This window comes from Danio aesculapii, chromosome 6, assembly GCF_903798145.1.
Source record: "Danio aesculapii chromosome 6, fDanAes4.1, whole genome shotgun sequence".
Classification (NCBI taxonomy): Eukaryota; Metazoa; Chordata; class Actinopteri; order Cypriniformes; family Danionidae; genus Danio; species Danio aesculapii.
Genome location: NC_079440.1, coordinates 39182332 through 39203185, shown reverse-complemented (window position 1 = coordinate 39203185; position 20854 = coordinate 39182332). Strand labels below are relative to the sequence as shown.

The window sequence follows — 20854 nt, the reverse complement described above, 5'->3', positions numbered from 1 at the left end:
TCAGGCTTGTTACTGTGGCTGCTGCCTGTGGGTGAAGAGATGCAGTGCCAGGGCAGCTGTGTGGCATTGTGCCTCCACTGGAACTCTGCCCACATCGCTAATATGCAACTGCAGGCACGTCAGGAGACGGCTTTATGAGTCTTTGATTTACCTAATAGACTCAATTCAATTACGCCAATCCAAGGCATGCATGGCTCTTTCTCGTCAGCCCTTGTGACAGTCATAGACTTGGCTCTTTGGGGGTTTTTTAAATATGGAAAATTGATGTGTAAACAGCCTGAGTAATTATTTTTCTTTAGCTATTGCTTTTTTAGGCTTTTTAAGAGCTTTTGAGCAATCAAAAATGAGTCATTGAGATATAGTAACTGAGTGTGGCTATTTTTTTCCACAATTTGAGCATTATACTGTTTTTATGGGGTGATGGGATGTTATTGTGGAGCAGGGGTAAGAGGGGGTCGGTGCATAAATAGTCTGGACTCGAACTTGCAGCTTTTGTTGGTGGTTTATGTAATTTTAATATTAGTATTATCAGGGCTTAGCATTAACTTTTTTGATCACCAGCCACTGTGGCTAGTAGTTTTCCAACATTACTAGCCACTCGTCATTTCACTAGCCAATATTTTGTTGTTGGGAAAATATATTTTATATGCATAAAATTTGACTTTGCATGCTAAAATTACTTGATTTAGATAATTTATGTCACATGCCTCCTTATTTGTTTCACTTTTTTGTGTGTTGTGTATTAGCATGTTGTGTATTTGTGTATTGTTTTGTTGAGTATGAGCTTGCTCAATAAGCATGAGCAAATGAGTTGTGGTTTCATAGTGTCGCATTGCAATTAGTCTTTATTTCACATGACTTTTCAGAGCTCAAAATTAAGGATTTACCAAATTTATCTCTAAGCACACAAAACATAAATAAGTAATTATTTCTTGGCCACAAATTTTAAATAATGTGTCAAAATATAGCTGTATACATGTATACAGCTGTGTACTTTTTAATTCAACAACTTTTCTTAAAAAAAAAAAAAAAAAAAGAATTATTGACATGTATCTTGCACATTGCACAGTAATCGGTCCTGGCTAAAGGTCCCAGATCACCAGTTAACTACACATAACTTCAGATCTCATATTAAAGCATTTTTATTGTAAAAAGAAAAAAAGATAATTAAAACATATCAACATATAAAAAAACATAACATGAAAGGATGATCACACGCACACGGTTAACGTTAGGTCAATTAATAATCTGTTCAATCAATAGTTAAAGCGAAAGCGTTATTGTGTTCTGTTGTTTGCGCGAACACAATTTTTTTTTATCAATTGTGCTGCTTCTCCATTCTAAGATCACATTTGCACGTATTTTGGGTCATCATTATTGTCGAACCCTGCTTTTAAGAAAACTACTATGTAAATTTTTTTTTTTAACCAGCCAAAGTGGCTAGTGGGAGCGGCTTTCTGACCTGCCACAGCTGAAATCTACCTGAATTTGGCGGGTTTGCAGGTGTTAATGTCAAGCCCTGATTATTATTAATATTATCAGTGTTGTTATTGTTGTTGTTATTATTATTATTATTATCATTATTATTAGCCCCCCTGAATTATTCGCCCCCCTGTTTATTTTTCCCCCCATTTTCTGTTTTAACAGACTGCAATTTTTTTCAACACATTTCTAAACATAATAGTTTTAATAACTCATTTCTAATAACTGATTTATTTTATCTTTGCCATGATGACAGTAAATAATATTTGACTAGATATTTTTCAAGACACTTCTATACAGCTAAAAGTGACATTTAAAGGCTTAACTTGGTTAATTAGGTTAACTAGGCAGGTTAGGGTAATTAGGCAAGCTATTGTATAATGATGGTTTGTTCTGTAGACAAATAATTTTGACCTTAAAATGGGTTGTAAAAAATTAAAAACTTATTTTTTTCTATAGCCGAAATAAAACAAATAAGACTTTCTCCAGAAGAAAAAATATTATCAGACATACTGTGAAATTTTCCTTGCTCTGTTAAACATTATTTGGGTAATATTTAAAAAAGAAAAAAAAATCAAAGGGGGGCTAATAATTCTGATTTCTACTGTATGTGTGTATATATGTGTGTGTGTGTGTGTGTGTATGTGTATATATATATATATATATATATATATATATATATATATATATATATATATATATATATATATATATACATACATACATACATACATACATACATACATACATACATACATACATACATACATACATACATACATACATACATACATACATACATACATACATATATATATATATATATATATATATATATATATATATATATATATATATATATATATATATATATATATATATATATGTAGTTAGGCCTGTGTGTTGACAGTTTACTTTTTTTATTTTCTTTATACAATGTTTTGTACTTTTATAAATACATTGTACAAAGTATTGTACCTTTATTGTACAAATACATTCCAATACATAATCACAAATACAAACTCTTGTTTCAATGTTCACATGTAAGAATTAATATCAATTCAGCAAAATTAAGATCAGTTAAAAATGATTCTTCAACGTTATCAACCTAGCCCTAACTGGAAGTTACCGTTTTCCACAGTCTCACCAGTTGAAGGGATTATAAGGACATTTATGCCAACCTCAGTGTTTTGCAGGCCTTTAAAAAAACCCTCTCACACTCCCCCCTCATCACCTTAACTTCATTTTTTCCCTCTTGTGAAAAGATCACGTAGAAGACAGCTTAAGTGCTCAATGCAAAAGCCCTCTCTATTTCCACTATGTGTAGTGATGTTGTGTTGCTGGGCCTGAAGTCTGTATACACAGGGTTTAACAGTGTTTGCATGAGGCGTTAGATCAGCACTGAAGCTGGTGTAAAACCTCTTTACACTGTATTTCTCTCTCACTCTTTTTGTCTATCTAATCATTCCCTGGACTGTATGTTTTCCCCTTTATTGGTTTATCAAGAGGTGGGTATTGACCTTATATTAAAATGTGGAAGTGCATTTTTGCAATTGTTTTAGAACTTGACTGATTCAGTCACATAGGAGAAATGACTAGGGATAATAAACGGCAGAAAACGTTCAAACTACTTGCCCTACAAACAAATGTTTGCATCAATATACAGACAAAACAGAATAATATAATAAGAAAATATCAATTTGCAACATCAAGCAGCATAACGTGCTGTTTTTAACGTCTAAAAATAAATGGAAGTGAATGAGACCGGAAGTCTCGAGCCAAAAAGATTCAAATGGCTGCACCCACATACGTTGCAACTCAAGGTGTGAACTATTGATCCTGAGTGTTGTCATCTATTTGTGATGTTGCCTTGTTGCAGTACCATAGTGCTTTTCATTAAAATTAACAGTAATAATCATATATAAATATTTTTTGTAATATTTTAAAATAGGTTGTTAAAATATGTAATCATTTAAAATATATGTTTTTAATATTCTGTATGTTTGTTATAGATGTTTTAAGTATTAGTTACTTTAATATCTAAACTAAAAGTAAGAAACATACTAAATAATTTTTTTATATTAGTTATATGTAATGTTTGTTTCAAGTAATAAAAATATTGCTAACACTTTATTTTAGTCACGCACACACTGTACTTATCACAGTCATTACATAAACTGGACAACTAGACACTAATTCTGAACTTAAACTTACTCCTGAACTTTTTTAATAAGCATGTACACATTAAATACATGCACTGTATATAAAGTACAGGCAAATGTTTTCTTATGGTTTTAACTTTAGTATTTCTTAATCATAATAACTTTACTATGTGAAAGCATGCTATTTTGTGGTGAAATGTACCACAGTATAACTGGTGGTGATCATAGACTGTAAAAGATATGCATGTCGTATCTGTGACGTCACTCACAGGTTTCTGAAGAGCGCAAATGAAGCTACAAGTAGGCGTGGCGAACCGTCACCATTTTGTTTGTGCGTCATCGCACCGACCAAATTAGGGCAAAGGGGTGAAGGGTGAAGCTACAGATACCTGCTAGGATTTTGCTCAGACTGGATTTTCTTTGGCAGAAACGCTTAATATTTCATTACCTGCAACTCATTTGTGTTCTGACCACATGTGCTTGGTTGTATACTATATCAATAAAGAATTTGGTCTTTTGAAAACACTGTTGTAATACATTGAGCCACTAAGCATTGTTCTTATGATGTTTTTCTACAGGAGGAAAATGCGAATAACTCTTCAAATATAGTTTGTGTTATTAAATAAAAGGCTAGGTGACATGACGGTGACCAGCGATACCTAGCTGCCATGCCCTTATTTATGGAGACCTAATATAACTTAATATAAATGAAACAGATGAGTTCTAAAAAAAATTCACCCCACTTACATTCATCATGAAGGGTAATATTAGCTACTGTATATGCACCAAAACCATGTTTTGTACCAGGTTGTAAACGCTTTTATCAGCTGTAAAATTGGCAAGTTTACCATTGCAATCAGTGAACATCTTGAGTTCCTGGAGCCAGCCCCCAAAGGCGAGTCAATGAATTGCAGTTTCGGTTACTTCCGGATTGGCTTCACGAGGGAGAGCGGAATGTTGCCGCTTAGTGGTGATGAGGACCCCCTGTATGATAGATAGTTAGACAGACAGACAGACAGACAGACAGACAGACAGACAGACAGACAGACAGACAGACAGACAGACAGACAGACAGACAAGACCGACAGACAAGACAAGACAGACAGACAGACCGACAGACCGACAGACCGACAGACCGACAGACAGACAGACAGACAGACAGACAGACAGACAGACAGACAGACAGACAGATAGATAGATAGATAGATGGATGGATGGATGGATGGATGGATGGATGGATAGATGGATGGATAGATGGATAGATTTATATAGGTATGCATACATATATGCATATATGAATGAATGAAATGTAACCTCAAACACTTGCTTGTTCTGTTATTCCAAGCTAGATCAGGCATGTGGTGGTCCTTTCAACTGGCAGCCACTGAAGGTCCTGGATTGACATGAGAACTTGTTTATATTGATTTATGCAAATTAATGTTGAGTTCACTGAAGAAGCACACAGAAACCGATTCCACCAGCAAACACAAAACGGCACGCTTTAGGATGTCACACATCACTTTATGGAGAACTACATGCATGCACAAGTCTTTCATCTGTTGCCAGCTCCTGTGTTTTTCCTCCTCTCACTCTCGCCTCTTTACTTTCTCACACGCTCCCACCATATTTCCTGCACCCCGTCGCTCTGATTTGAAAAGCATATTTTTGGCCAGCCCCTTCAGTGACAGAAAGACGATTATGCCTTTCTTTCAGGCTGAGAGGAAACTGCTCCCATCTCTAAAACAGCTGGACTGAGCTTCCCCCCCTCAAAAAAAGTGGCTTGTAGCCCCAGTCTTCTCATGCAAGCTGATAATGGGTCGCCTACTCCCACCAACGCATCCCCGTCACCCCACCCAAGTGTTCTCAAAGGTCCTGCTCTCTACATATAAATCTCTCAACACTTGTCGTCCCAGTGAAGGAAGTCTTTTCCCTCTTCTTTCCTTTTAGCGTCACCCTGCCTTCAAACCTGAGGAAATGGAAGTCAAATGAGTGGGAAATGTACCGTCAATTTTTGCATTTTCATTTTACCATTTGGGCCGTCACAAATAGTGCCTCTGGGGTCGACAGAATCAAGTCCTGTTGTCAGCCGGTCTCCTGCAAGGCTGCACTCAAAGCGTCTGCACACACCGCACTATACATCTATCTGTCAGATAGTGTGTTATGAGGTAATAGGAAAACCATACATTTCCTTCCTCGCAGAGTAAAAATAGAGTGCTTGTTGCAATGCCTCACCTTCTGGCCCAGTCGGGATGACACTTTATGACATAGTGCTGCTCCTTTATCATCTTTGTTCAATACATAGTTAAAAGAAGGGATTTAGTGAAGCTATAATTTTAGTTCAGGCATCATTTTAATGCATTTTGTGGACCATGACAAAAAAAAGTGTGTTTTTCTCTTTTGAATCCGGAGTCCTGAAGTTGAACTTCTTATTCAGTGCATAGTCTCTATTAGTGAATGTTGTCCCACCTAATTATGTGTTAGATCAGGACCTGATGAAAGGCAGATTTCTGCACATATGTTAGCCTGTGCAATATACAAACAGTTTGGGTTTCACATCTGTGTTCACCAAAAAAAAAAAATTATTAAATAAAATAAATGATTTAAATAAATAGATAAAAAAATATTTTTTAACAATACACTTAGGATCATTAGGATTTTTTTATTTAACTACTTTATTTTAATTTACCAACATTACTAAGGCAAATAGTTTTAATAGTCAAAAACAAAAATGTTGAAACAAAATATCTGATCTCTTTATTATAAAATAAACAGTGTTAAAGAGACTCTTAAACTTGATAAATAAAATGTTACAAAGTGTGTGCAATGGTAAAGGTAGATCAACATCTCTAAGATGTCAATAATAATGATACGGTACACCTCAAGCTCTGTAAACAAAACAAATTATGATCATCAAATCTGAACTTTTAAGTAAAGGAATTAACCATCATTATTCAATTACATATTGCAACATTACAAATTGTGAAGTTGAATTGCTACATTACCCACTTTGCTAAAAAAATCTTTCAGATGGGGAGCTAGTAGCTGGGATGCTCAAGAAAAGAAACCAAAAAGCCACTCTGGGGACATCCTTACATCCTTTTTTTTTTAATTTATAATTTCCTTACTGCTGCACTCATTTTTGCATGTGTTGTTATTGTGAAGTGACAATGACGCAACCTAAAACTCACACGTGAAAAGTGCGAGCGCGTGATTTCCTTCACCATTTTTTATGGCGTCTCTCATAACTAGGCGACCATCAACTGTTTTCTCAGAGGATGACAAACGGACAAGCCATTGCTGCAGCTCAAGTTTATGGAGAAAAGTAAAAAGCACTTTGCAGTGTTTGCGTGCGTTTTGTTTGTCTCAAGTAATTAGTCTGCTGTTATTACTGAAATGTGTATATTAAACCAAAAAGTGTCACTTAAACCAAAAAGTGAAGCTGATTGGTTGGTTCTACTTGCATGAATCGCAGTGCGCTCACGGCATTCTGAAAAGTTCAGATGTTTTTCAACTAGGTGTACCTGGAAAATGCACATGCTTCCATTGGAAATGACAAACTAAGCTTATTGGCATTTCTTCCAATGCGTGCGCTCAGCAGCCACATTTGAATAAAACTATAGCCTTTATACCGAAACTTCATATAGCCTTTATACCGAAACTTCATATCGAACTTTTTTTTTTTATCGTCAATAAGTACAGATACCGATTTTATCGCCCAGCCCTAATTTGCAAATTTGTACACAGATTAGTTGGTAATACTTTGGATTAAAACTTACCTTGTGACTCTATATAGCATTGGTTCCCAACCCTTTTTTTTCATGACAAAATAACACAAACACATATTACAAATGATCACTGGTGACCTATGGTGGTTACTATGGACAAAAGTTCCCAACCCTTTTTAACTTGCAGCTCGCGTAACTAAGCTCGTTTCTTCTGTCCATTCTAATTTTTAAATAAACCCACTATTTGTGGCTGGTTGGTAAGTTGCTCAAACTCAAGACTGTTAACTGTCTTTACCTAATAATTTTCCAGTGATTTGAATAAATGTAAAATCTATAGAGATACTTGGACTGATGCTTTTTAAGGAAATGTAAAAGCCAAAATTCATAAACGAGAAGACTGTCAGTGGAGAAGGAAGAGCATGTTCAGACTAGACCTGCACGCAACAAATTTTTCCACAATATTGAAGTTTTCTCCCATTTGTGTTAAATTTGAACAAATATAGATGTGACCTGTGCGTAACCAAGGGCAAATTGTTTCCACTATGTAGAAACAAGCAATTACGTGTTGTGATTCCAAAGCACTTTCTGAATAAAACAGCCTAATAATGTGTCCTTGTTGCTTCCTTGAGCTTGATAAATACTTTTTAAAAAACATATTTATTTTTTAGGAGTCCCACTGATCATTTTAAGAATCTGCAATCTGTACAATCTTAAGGCCCGAATTAGCATTGACCTATTAAATCTTGTCCCGGTTGCATCAGGTTTGGTAAGTGCAGGTCTCTAGGTCAGATGAGCTGTCAAAACTGGCAGAGAACTGGAGCAGTGGACCATTGACAGCCAGGTATTCAGCAAAAAAAAGTTTTAAATTTGCGGGCTGTTATTAAACCAATTAGCAAATTCGAATAGCGCTCGTATAATTCAGTATTTATTTTTTATTATTTAATTATATATCAAATTATTATCAGACTTTTTTTTTATTTGACACGTATCAGCAATGCTATTTCTATTAATAGCAGCATGAGAGAATCATGCAAGTCTTGTAAGTTAATGAATACTATCAATTCTGGCACATTCGCACACAGGGCAGGGGTCTTTGTTAAATTTGTTCCAATCTATAAAACATGGCACTCACACCATGAGAGTTACCAAATGAATTTATTTAACCAACTTTCTTTTTTTTCCCTTTCTTATGCCAATCGAGGGAGTAGGGAATATGGGTGGGATTGAGTCCAACTTTGGCCACCTGCCATTTTGAGTGCTGGGTCAAACTTGGACCTTTATGCTGAGTGACGTGCAGTTATGAGATCGTTCTTTCCAGAAAGGGTAAGATTTTGGTCTCAAATAGCCAATGAGGGACAGCTGTCTATTGTCCGGTTGACTGTTTTCTGGTTGTTCCACGTCTTGACTTGCCCCTGTCTTACCTGTGCCAAAGCCCTGTAATTAAATGCTTATTGGAGGCCAGGCTGGAGGGAGACTGTGAAGGGGAGGTGAGGAGTTCAGCATACACCTGGGTTGACATGAGGCTGTCTGCACAACCTTCATAAAGCAAGAGTCTCTCACACGGCCTAGGGGGAAAGTGAAGAGAAAGTTCCCATAGATGCACCATCAGATATGGTTTAAAGGCTCCTGCTGTTTGGTGTGTTGAGATTAATGCAACAAATGTTCTATTTGGTGTGTAGTCGTTCATTTTGTATTGAAGTCATTATGTAACGACATGGTAATTGGTCAGCCAAAAATGTCATTGAAAGCATTTCAGGGGAGCCAGTATACTAATTGTCTCTTCAAATTTAGAAAGTATTTTTCACATAAAAAATTTACTTTACACTTGAATGTGAAAGATGTCACACTCTCCAATAAGCCAGTTATCTGCGATGAGCTGGAAAAGCTACCCTTATGCTGAACCCCAAGGTTCTCCACAGCAGATCTCCAGCAGCATTTTTTCTCCTTTTTTCCCCTCTGTATATCTTGCATGTGTTTTAGAGATAACTCTGAGAGCTGATTTGTGGGACTGACATTTTTCATGGTGTTGTGCTGCTGATATCTTATTTTATTCATCACTATTGTCCCTTTCATCCTGTTTGCAGTACTCTGTGTTTGGCATTTCTTCATGAATTTTCAGATACATTATCTTTAAAGGCCCTGACACATCAATCAGACAACTGGCCAACGTCAGGCCGTCGTTGAGCATTGGTCAGCTGAATTTTTCTGGTGTGTAACTGGTGTGTTTTTTGTTTGTTTGTTTGTTTGTTTGTTTTTTTTGCACTAATTGGACTCTGTCAGGAGATACTTGTCCAATGACTACTTAATTCTGGATTAATTGCAGAGGTTTGATAATACTGTCTGGAAGAGGAGAAAGAGAGTATTACAAGAGAGCATTACAGTTACCTGATAGAACAAATGCATTGTGCAGTTTTGGCAATTCTCTCTATTATTGACCACGATTCCATTGGTCCTGTCTGTCCTGGAAGCAGTTATGGTTGATGTGACTAGCAGGATGGAAAAGTTGTGATGAAGCTTTATCCATATCACTGAAGCTAAGCAGGGCTCAGCCTGGTCAGTACCTGGATGGGAGACCACATGGACAACTAGGTTGCTGTTGGAAGTGGTGTTAGTGAGTCCAGCAGGGGATGCTCAATCTGTGGTCTTTGTGTGGCCCCAGTAAAGTAAGGGGACACTATACTGTCAGTGAGTGCCGTCTTTCGGATGAGATGTTAAACCGAGGTCCTGACTCTTCGTGGTCATTAAAAATCCCATGGCACCTCTTGTAAAGAGCAGGCGTGTAACCCCGGTGTCCTGTACAGTACCCATCATGCTGCAAACTGGTGGTAGTGTGGAGAATCCCCCCTTATGATTGTGAAGCGCTTTGGATGTATGGCCATACACAATAAATGTGCTATGTAAATACACATTACGTACGGTTGAGTTGAAGGTTATATACCATCATTCAGCAAGAAACATCTAAGATGTTTGGATTATCATGCTTGGTATGAAAGGTAGTGCTGAGTATCATCAGCATAGCAGTGATGGGGAAAAAACCATCTCTCTGAATGATAGATCTCAGTAATGATGTGTAGATGGAGAAGAAAAACGGTCCAAGCACTGAGCCTCGAGGCATGCCAGTAGCTTGTTGTTTTATTTTGGACATCTCACCTCATTTTAAATGACTAGTGAGGCTAGACTTCAAGTTGGTGTTTGGTTGTATTCACAGTGTGTTTCAGAGCAACTTTTTAGTTGCTTAATGTTTTTTTTTTTATTGTATAAAATGACCCATTTAAAGACCTCTCTGATGGTCTTTTCACTCCTTGAGAAACTTTATTCCATGGTACTCTATTATCACACAGGTTTACACCTGATTTTCAGTAGATTGCCTTCAGCGGCCTTGTTTCCGGGAAGGCGCTGTGGGAAACGTGAGCTGTTGAAAAGGCTGTTGCCACTTTTTAATTCCTTTGCCATTTTCCCCATTAATGGTCATGCTACTTGATGGCAAATACCGAAGGCCACCATTTATATCAAAAGGGATTGAGTTTCTCTTCAGTTCCTTGCAGCTCCATCTCCTTGGCGGTATCCCGTGCCCTGACTCTCGCTTTTTTCCCCGTTCTTCTGTTCTCCACAGCCACACTGTTTCACAGTCTAATTACAGGTCAATTAAGGGCTTTCTCCAGCCTTCTGCCGCTCCGGCCCAGGAGGCTTAGAGGCCCGCAAGAGTGGGAGTGAAAGAGATATCATTTCATGTGGAGATCAGGCGAGAGCCTCTTTCAAAGAAGGGATTGAGGAGGAATCCTGAAAGAGAGAAAGCCACCACACACCTCCCAAAAAAGAAGGCTGCTGGGATGGGGGCCAAAGGATTATGGGAATATTCATGACCAGATAAAGAGAGGAGACCTATGAATGGATGTGTCCAAAAGCTCATCTCTTAGGTAAACAGGGGTCTAAATGGAGTTTGGACCAGTTCTCGGACTTACAGAAGCAGGGGAAGCAGCGGTTCTCTCTTCTGCGTCACATTTCCGTGGCGCTGAAAAGACCGGTCTTGTTTTGGCCTTTTCTTAGCCGTCGTTCTGCATTCCTCCATGTGGAACAAACAGATGGCAACCAGAAATAAATATCTGTTTCTCACAGTCTTTTCAGACACTTTAAGCCCATATACACACAAGTTCACATCATCCGTAGCTGTCCATTCTTCTTTAAAACTTCATTGGCTGAAAACGTACACCTTTTCAGTCTGACAGTTTCTATGGACTTGCAGTTGATCCGTGCAGTAGAACAGCAGCTTCCATCATGTCAACTTGATTTATACCATGACCCATCTCTGTTTGTGTGATACAAAGTAGTCTTGGTGTATTATAATTTCATGAATCAAAATGATACAAGTGGAACAGTGCTGTGTGTGAAAACAAATGAACTAAAAAATAAATGTTTCATACAAATAAATGTTTCATAAACCATAACCAGTGTTGTCCCCAAAAAAGCAAATGTTACTTATAAGATACAATTCCATAATATTCCATACATGATCATGTGAAATTTATTTATAGTATGCAAAATATTTTAGTTTTTTGTTTGTTTTGTTGTTTTTTTTAAACTTGCAGATCAATAGTTATATATTTAAGCAATTTAGTTAACTTATTTTTGTCAATGTTAATAATTCTTCATTTTTAGTTTTTCAATTTGATGATGATGAGAAATCTATCTGTCTATCTATCTATCTATCTATCTATCTATCTATCTATCTATCTATCTATCTATCTATCTATCTATCTAGATAGATAGATAGATAGATAGATAGATAGATAGATAGATAGATAGATAGATAGATAGATAGATAGACAGATAGACAGATAGACAGATAGATATAAAACAGGTTTTGTACAGGTTCTTGAAATTTTGTTTAATCTAATGTTTTCCAAGTTTTGAAACGTGCTTAGAGTTTGGTAAAGTAATTAAATATGCCCGAAAATGTCATTCTAATTGTTGCTATCAAAATTTGTTACTAAATATGTAATTATATATATATAGTATTATTTTTAATCTGCAGCATTTGCTTAAAGGTGGAGTAGGTGGTCTGTCAAAATGCTAACCGTTTAGCAAGAAATATTTTAAACACAATCCCTCCCCTACCATTCAAAGCCACGCCTCCTGAAACACGAACACGCACACCTTAAATATGACAGCAGGGAACCCATTCGGAAGAGAACCATATTCAGAATAGAATGGTAAACAATATAGGGAGCGCTTCACAGGTTATCATTGTCATTCTATTTTTTTAAATATATTTATTATCTGTTTTTGTCCTGTCTCTGTAATTCTGTTGCACTGTAGAAGCTCTGTCACGAAAACAAATTCCTCGTATGTGTGAACATACCTGGCAATAAAGCTCTTTATGATTCTGATTCTGTTAAATTAACCAATGTGAATATAAAACTGACTTCACCTCAGTAAAGCAGACTAGGTAGAATAGCACTATTTACTTATGTTTTATTGTTAAACGAAATAAAAATCTACAAAATCGATACTGCAAAAGTCCCTTATGAAATTGAAAATAGTCACATCAATCTTTCGCAGGAGGCTTTCAGTGGCTGAACAACACTTCTGTGCATATAACTCAATATAACAACAAAATCTACATCAGCTTTGCATGACTAAAATAGTTTTATAACATTACATTATCTGTCTAAATGAAAAACTTCAGCCATGGTGTCATCCTTCCTCCAGTGTGCAAAAGTAACTCCAATATTGACAGAGGTGCCAGTTGTACAGATCTACTTTTGCAGACAGACAGTTTGGGCTACTTATCAGAATTACGGGAATTATCGGCCTGATAATTTTTAAATGGTTGTACAGTTTTTTAGTCTTATTCCTTACCCAGAATATAAAATACATATAAATTCATTTAGATCATTTACTTTTATCATTACTATTGGAATGTGAAGAGACTTTCAACCAGCACAACAGAAAATATTTCTGAAGACAATCAACTACTGCACCTTCAAACAGTATGAGAAGACAAGGAGATTACTGCTTCTGAAATTAAAATAAAGGATCATAATTCAATATTGGGCTTGGGCCAAACAAAACATGCCTTATTCTATAGTAAATTATAGTATTTTACCAAATATTATCTTATGTAATGTGCTAAAGTATATACAGTAAGTATATGGATGTAAACATGGGATTTGCCACACTTGTAAAGTGCTGGAACAGTTTGAAAATGCACCTGCAAAGTACTATATAAGTAAAATGTGCTTAAATTTGATTTTGGAAAAGGTGCAGGAATCCTGATTATAATAAAAAACACCTCCAGTTCCAAATATATTATACCTTAAAATAAGACATCAATTTATTGACAAATAATAGTTCATCCACACAAATTCAATTATATCAAGTATCCTAAAATCATTATGCAATGTATTTTACAACTAAAATAGTTCCTTATTGCTTTCTTCCAATGTTGTATCTGTTCCAAAAAAAAAAAAAAGCTATAAAGTTTGAGAGAGTTTAAGTTTCATCCCCCACACCTGCCATGTCATAAGGTCTTCTCCAAAGTTAATGCCTGTTATATTCACTACCCTTCGCCATTACCTTTATGTCCCAAGGCACAAAAAAAGATACTCAAAGTTTAAGCCGTGAGATTGCATATATGTGTGTGTGCAGAAGGCTCAAGTTTCCAGGCTTTGGGATATTTGTGAAAGTTTGTGTTTGTACGTGCGAGCGCGTGTTCGGGTGTGTGTGGCTTACAGTATTGAATTTCAGACCTTAAGAGATGTCAAATGTCCACAAAGGCCGACTTATTTCTTTCATCCTACAGAATTGGGAATCCCCACTCCACAAATACACCTAAAACGGCTGCACGAGCCTCGCATGAGGGGATTTAGTTACGGCCACAAACTTGTAGGCCAGCGTCCACTTGAAAAGCCCAGTTAACCTGTTGTCATGTGAGACCGTAGATTGTTTGTCCTCCTTCTATTAAGGCACAAATGGTCTTGCATGCGTACATAACATACACAATAGCTCTGGTCCAAAAGCTGAAAAGATGCATTGATTGACACTAGTTGTTAAATCTTGCTAAATCTATTGATCGAGTTATTTGCAGGCGATACATTTGAACAAATTATTATTATTATTTTTAATAATTTTGTTAATTTTTTTTTTGTTTTTTTTACTTTTATTGTAATTATTATTATTCTTTATTATTATTAGTAGTAGTAGTAGTATTATTGTCACTTGTATTACTATGTTTTATTTAGTTTATTTTAGTTTCACTACAAACTTTTATTTTATTATTTCATCGTGTTATATTAATTTACAACATAAATACATTTTAGATTTTGTATTTTATATATTTGAATTAATTATATAAACTTTTTCAACTTTAATTTTTAATGTAATTTATAGTAAATTTAATGTAAATATTTATTTTGTTTTCATTTTTATCATTTTGTTAATTGTATTATTTATTCATTTAATATATTTTAGTTTCACTAAACTGTATTATTATGTTATTTTATTTTAATTTACAACTTTAAAATGTTTTACTTTTCTTTTAGATTTTGTATATATTTTATCTATATTTGAATCATTATGTATTTTTTTCACCTTTGTTTTAATGTGATTTATTTATTGAAATGTTTTCTATTTTTTATGATTTTAAACTTTATTAAATTGTACTAATTTAAAATATATATGTTTTTGTTTTATTTTTAGATGTAAAAATATTTCAAAAATATTTTATTGATTTGTTTTAGCTTTTCTTTTATCTTTTTCTTTTCAGGTGTTCTTTTATTGTTATATATTATTACATTTTATTATTGTATTTTTATTTATTTTGTATATAATTATAGTATATTTATTATAATTTAAGTTTTTTTTGTGATGTGTTTTTTTAAGTATGAATATATTTTAAAATATTTTATCTGAATTATTTTTATGTAATGGATTTTGTTTATATTTTATTTTATTCTTTCATTTGATTTCATTCTTTGGATTTTATTAGGTTGCAAAATGTTACAATTTAAAATTCTAAATGAGTAAATTAAAATCAATCTTTAAATTAAAAATCATTAAGTTGCTAAATTATGACAAGTCATTGTAACATTAAGGCCCAATCCCAATTCTACCCCTTAGTCCTTCCTCTTACCCTTCTTCACATGAACGCACAAAACGAGGGTGTCCCAATTCTCTTTAGCTTGAAGGCGTAGGGCTAAGGGGAAGTGCTAGATACCCCTTAAAATGGAGATTTATCAGGACCACACTCAAAACTAAGGGGTACGAAAATTTCCCAGAATACACCATCTATCAGCAGCATGGCTGCACAGGGAAGAAAGAAGATCACAAATTATTTTTTTATAATCATTCTGAATTTTTACAACAAACAAACATGTGTTTTAATACATTTGTAATGGCATTCATATTTTACCATCATGCTTAAAAACAAACAAACAAACAAACAAACAAAAAAAAAAACCCCGTTAAAATAAAAACTGCTAAATTCAGCTATCTATAATCCATAATAACTTCTGTACAGCAGTCCCTGTTACAAAAATAGAATTGGGATTGGGTCTAAAAAGAAAAAAAAGAAATCTAAATATCAAAAAACTTGTATTGTAGCATGTTATGCCCCTTTTTACAAGATGTAAAATAAATCTCAGATGTCCCTACAGTGTGAATGTAAAGATTCAGCTCAAAATACCCAACAATTATTTTTTAGAACAGTTAAAACTGCCTTTTCCCCCAAGTTGTGCTGTTTTGGTGACCGTTGGTTTAAATTTAAATGAGATTGTGCTTCCAGACCTCATTTCAAAACAGGGCAGAGATACAAACGCTTGTGTGTTAGCATAGAGGCAGATTCAAAACAAAACAATAAAAACTGTGGATGTTGGATGGCTGCTTTTCACTCACTCCGTTTATGCTAATGAGCGAGATATCATCATTAATGAGCAGGGCTTCCTCCCATCTGATGACATGTACAAAGAGAGAATGTCAATCAAAGTGTAATTCTATAAAATAAAATGAATTAAATTTTACTATTAGAGGCTGCCTATATTCATACACTTTTTCTCACACAACTGGGTTTAGCCTCCTTATAAAAGTGACTTTTTTTGCATAATAGGTTCCCTTCAAAGTTGTCCTGTTCCCACTCCTCCTCAGGGCACAGGCTTTTGAAGTATCCTGTGGAGGTGAGGAGGTGCAACAGAACACCACCTCTTCATCATCTGCGCCTCAAACACACACACCGTCACTGGCCTCCATCTGCTGTTTGCCTGGCGGAGACTGTGCCCACGGTGCCACTTGACACGACTTGATACTTTATCTGCTACATAATCGCAATCGTTTTCTGTTCGAGTCCACTTGAAAGTGATGTGGTCAGGCTAGGGTTTTTCCAGGAGAGGTTTGAACTTCAGAAGACGAGCCAAATCCATCTACTGTAGCTCTCAATGATAAATCTGTGCCGTTAGTATTAGTATGTGGTGTGCTCATATTTTGCATTTCTCTTTACAGAAAAAGTTCGTGAAATTCAGGAGAAACTTGAAGCCTTCATTGAAGCTCTTCATAAAGAGAAATAGAGCCAGTAGGTGCTTTTTAATTGTACTGTATTTAATTGTAAAAAAATCTTTCCTTGTTAATGCCTGTTTATTTAATTTATATATTAAAATTAGATCTTATAGTTTTATTTCTATATATTTCTATTTTGATTTATTATTGTTAGCATTAATCATGTTTTAATTTAAAAATAACTTTTAAATTTTAATACATTTTATCTGAATTTTTTTATTGAAATTGATTTGGTTTCTTTTCTTTTATTCTATAATTTTAGTAAATGTTTTAACATTTTTAACACTGCAACCTAATTACATTTTAAATCAAGTAATTTAATTTCAAATCAATACATTAAAATCTAATTTTAAATTAAAAATCATTAAATTGTTAAATTGTGACGTCATTGTAACATTAAACACTCGAAAATTATTTGTCTATCTTAGGTACTTTCAGAAATGTAATTTATATGAAATAAAATGTGTTATATATCAAATTGTATTATTTTGATGTCATTTGATTTGTTTTATATGTAAACTATAATATCAACTTTTTAACATTTTTTGTGAAATCTATTTATTTTTGTATTATTTTTTTATTTATTTATGTTTTATTTATTTTCTAGACACGTCAACTAAAGTTTCTATTTTTTATTTATTTATTTATTTTTATTAAGGCTATTAAAAAACTATTTGGCTAGTAAAATCAGTTTTCTGACTTCCAATGTCACTTTTTTCTGTTTAGTGTTTGCTTAGACCTTTAAAGTGATTTCATTTGGGGACTTTTGAAATGTGAGATAATAATTAATAAGTAACCATTGTAATGTTAATAAAAATATAATGCAAATAATGGCTTCCAAAGCCTCAGGGCAGCCTAATTTAATTGCTGCAGACATTATTTAGTAGAGCTGCACGATTCTGGTTAAAATGAGAATCCCGATTTTTTTTTTTTTGCTTAAAATCAAGATCACGATTTTCTCATGATTTGTAGATGTAAAATAAAGGTTAATATAATCTTAATATAGTTAATATAGGCTATTATTATTGTTATTTCCCCAAACATATGGTAAAGCAACAATAATAATATTAGGCCTATGTGTAGATCTACTGTTAGTTAAAGTGCCAAATTTTGTATAGACTTGGAATGGTGAATTGAATTGAATTTGAATAGACTTTAAATTTGTCCTGGTCATTAATGCACAGTAAAGTGATGACATCAGAGTGCAACTATTCATAATTCTGATGTTGAATTATTATGTTTTAGACACATGCTTGCAATCTGTCATTGAATATTATTAGACCACAAGACATTTGTCATGATCAGATTCCCTCTTGCATTATAAAATAACATTATTTAGGCCAGCGTAGTTATAGTGACACTGTAAAACATTTATTCTCATGCACAACACTCTGTGTTCGCTATGAAAGAAAAAAAAAACATATCAAATGCTTGTCGGTTTTGTTTTCACTGGCGAGTGCGGCTCATGTCATGGCTGCCGTCACTCTGAGAAAAAAATAAAAAATTCATGCAAATCATACCTCCTGCGTGGCTCCCAAACAATTGCTCTGTGCAACAAACTGAACGTTATTTACAACTTTATTACCTGTTATTCACAGCCTATGCTGGAATCGAGATGGCGATCTTTTTTCGATTAATCGTGCAGCTCTGTTATTTACTGTAATTTTTTAAATGAAGTTCATGATTTCAGAAGTGTTAATCTGAATATTTTGTCTTTTTTTCAGGATCATCTTGTCTCTGGAAAGACAGACATGCTCTTACACAAGAAAATGCACTGATCAAAAACCATCATTTTTCTTCTTTGCAAAGGACTTTCCTTCCAGCTTCTTCTCTTCTGTTTTTAACAGCTCCTGTTCTATGTTTTCACAAATGCACACACACAAAACACACACACTCTTCCCTCTTTAAAACAGTGAAAGTAAGTGCATTAAGCTGGAGTCCCTTTACATTTACTGCATATTTATTCACTCTTGGACAAAAAGCACTTACTCTGCTATCAGAATGGTAAACATCACAGCGCTATGCTTTATTCTTTCTTCACTCAAAGCTTAAAAACCAACCAATATTTGCACCAGAGAAACCCACACACATCCATCATCTCTCATCCCCCGTTCCCAATAAATGACTTGCCCCAGGTCTCTCATTCCCCTGACTTTCTTTATTTAAGGTGACATCTATGAATAAGTGCTAAATGCTGAAACGCATCTTTACTGATTGGCCTTGATAGAGAAATCTTTCAGAAATGTTTTCTCACCAGAAGCTGCGATTTCATGTCTTGATGCCATCACAAGTCACAGATCAACATTTTTTTTTTCACCAAAATGTATTTTTTTTGTAATTATGTAGAATCTTCTATTAATACATACAGTCGTTTGTTACTCTCATTGCTTAATAGTCTCAATTAGCTTAGTTTATTATGTTTAATAAACTGTGATTGGCTTGATCTTGAGGATGCAGAGTTATGGATACATTATGAAACCAGATTATATCATCTGCTGGATGAAAACTTGTTCAATACTTTGGTTCCAAACATCATTTTCATTTTTTCTTTTACTACTTGAAATGGATCTTGTTTTTCATCTGCCATCTTCAGCTATAGTGCACTTTTATTTTTTTGCTTGCACATTTTATATCTCGCTCCCTGGATTCGATACGAAATCCACTTTAATACCCTGCTAATTTTGAGTGTAAGGGACACCACAACTCAGTTCCTGGTTGCTCATAAATGTAAATGGTAAATATATTTGTAAAGTCTCCGTGAAGTAAGTTCATTCAAATGATCAATCTGTTGTCACAAGGGGAATTATATGAGTGTGGTGCTTGTAGCAGAGTAGATGTTGGTTCATTTAAGAATGCTTCCCCTATTTGCTGTAGATTGTAATGTTTGCATGTTGTATCCCATCCGATGTGGTTTATTTATTAAATTGGTGTTAAAGAAAAGAATAATAAAAGTGACTTTAAAGTATGCGAAACAGATTTGTATTTAAGGTGACATTAGATCGACAGTATTGTGTGTGTGTGTGTGTGTGTGGATTTCCAACTTGAATTTGCTTGTTATTTTGACAAGTGCTGTTTTTTGGTCAGGTTTCACAGTGCATATTTTCTCTGTGCATATGGCTTTGTTGGAAATTGGAGAACAGTTGACCGTGTCCATGGCAGAATCTCATAGGAACATTTTTTTGTTTAAATGCAAACAATAACAATAATTAACAACAAGTTTCTCACTCGTTTTAATTACAAAAAATACTATTGCAAAACTTTTTATTGAATTTAATGTTAACTTGTAAATAGCAAAAATGATAGCAGTTATCAACTAAACACATTAATGAATTGCAATTGGCACTGAATGTGAATAAAATAGGTCTACGTAAAGTAAAACTAAAATAGAAACATGTACCAGTGAAGTCTCTGATGTGATGTGCTTATGAAGACCAAAAGAAGCAAGAATGGACACCACATCAGCCGATTACTGTTTAAAAAAGATCAAATTTGAAAAGTCATTGGATCGCTTTCATTTCTGTGGGTACAAATGCCAGACTGGTTAGGGCTGATAGAAAGGCAACAGTAACCCAAACAACCACTTGTTATTACCGATATGTGCAGAAGAGCATCTCTGAAAGCACAACATTGAACAGATGGGCTACAGCAGCAGAAGACCACACCAGGTGCCACTCCTGTCAGCTAAGAACAGGAAACTGAGGCTACAATTCGCACAGGCTCATCAAAATTGGACTATAGAAGATCGGAAAATGTTGCTCTGTCTGATGAGTCTTGATTTCTGCTGTGACATTCGGATGGTAGGGTCAGAATTTGCCGTCAACAACATGAAAACATGGATCCATCCTGCCTTTTATCAACTGTTCAGGCTGCTGCTGGTGGTGTAATGGTGTGGGGATATTTTCTTGGCACCTTAGGCCCCATTAGTACTAATTGAGCATC

The 20854-nt window shown here is 34.7% G+C and overlaps 1 protein-coding gene across 5 annotated transcripts in view; it reads left to right on the top strand.

Annotated features, from left to right (window-relative positions):
• Nucleotides 1–19887, top strand: part of opa1 (OPA1 mitochondrial dynamin like GTPase) — a 73933-nt gene extending 54046 nt beyond the window's left edge. For all 5 annotated transcript variants that reach the window (XM_056460138.1, XM_056460136.1, XM_056460135.1 and 2 more), the window contains 2 exons: nucleotides 16862–16931; nucleotides 18640–19887. In XM_056460138.1, coding sequence (XP_056316113.1) covers nucleotides 16862–16926 — 65 coding nt within the window. In that variant the 3' untranslated portion in view covers nucleotides 16927–16931; nucleotides 18640–19887. The remainder of the gene's footprint in view (nucleotides 1–16861; nucleotides 16932–18639) is intronic.
• The last annotated feature ends 967 nt before the right edge of the window (nucleotides 19888–20854 follow it).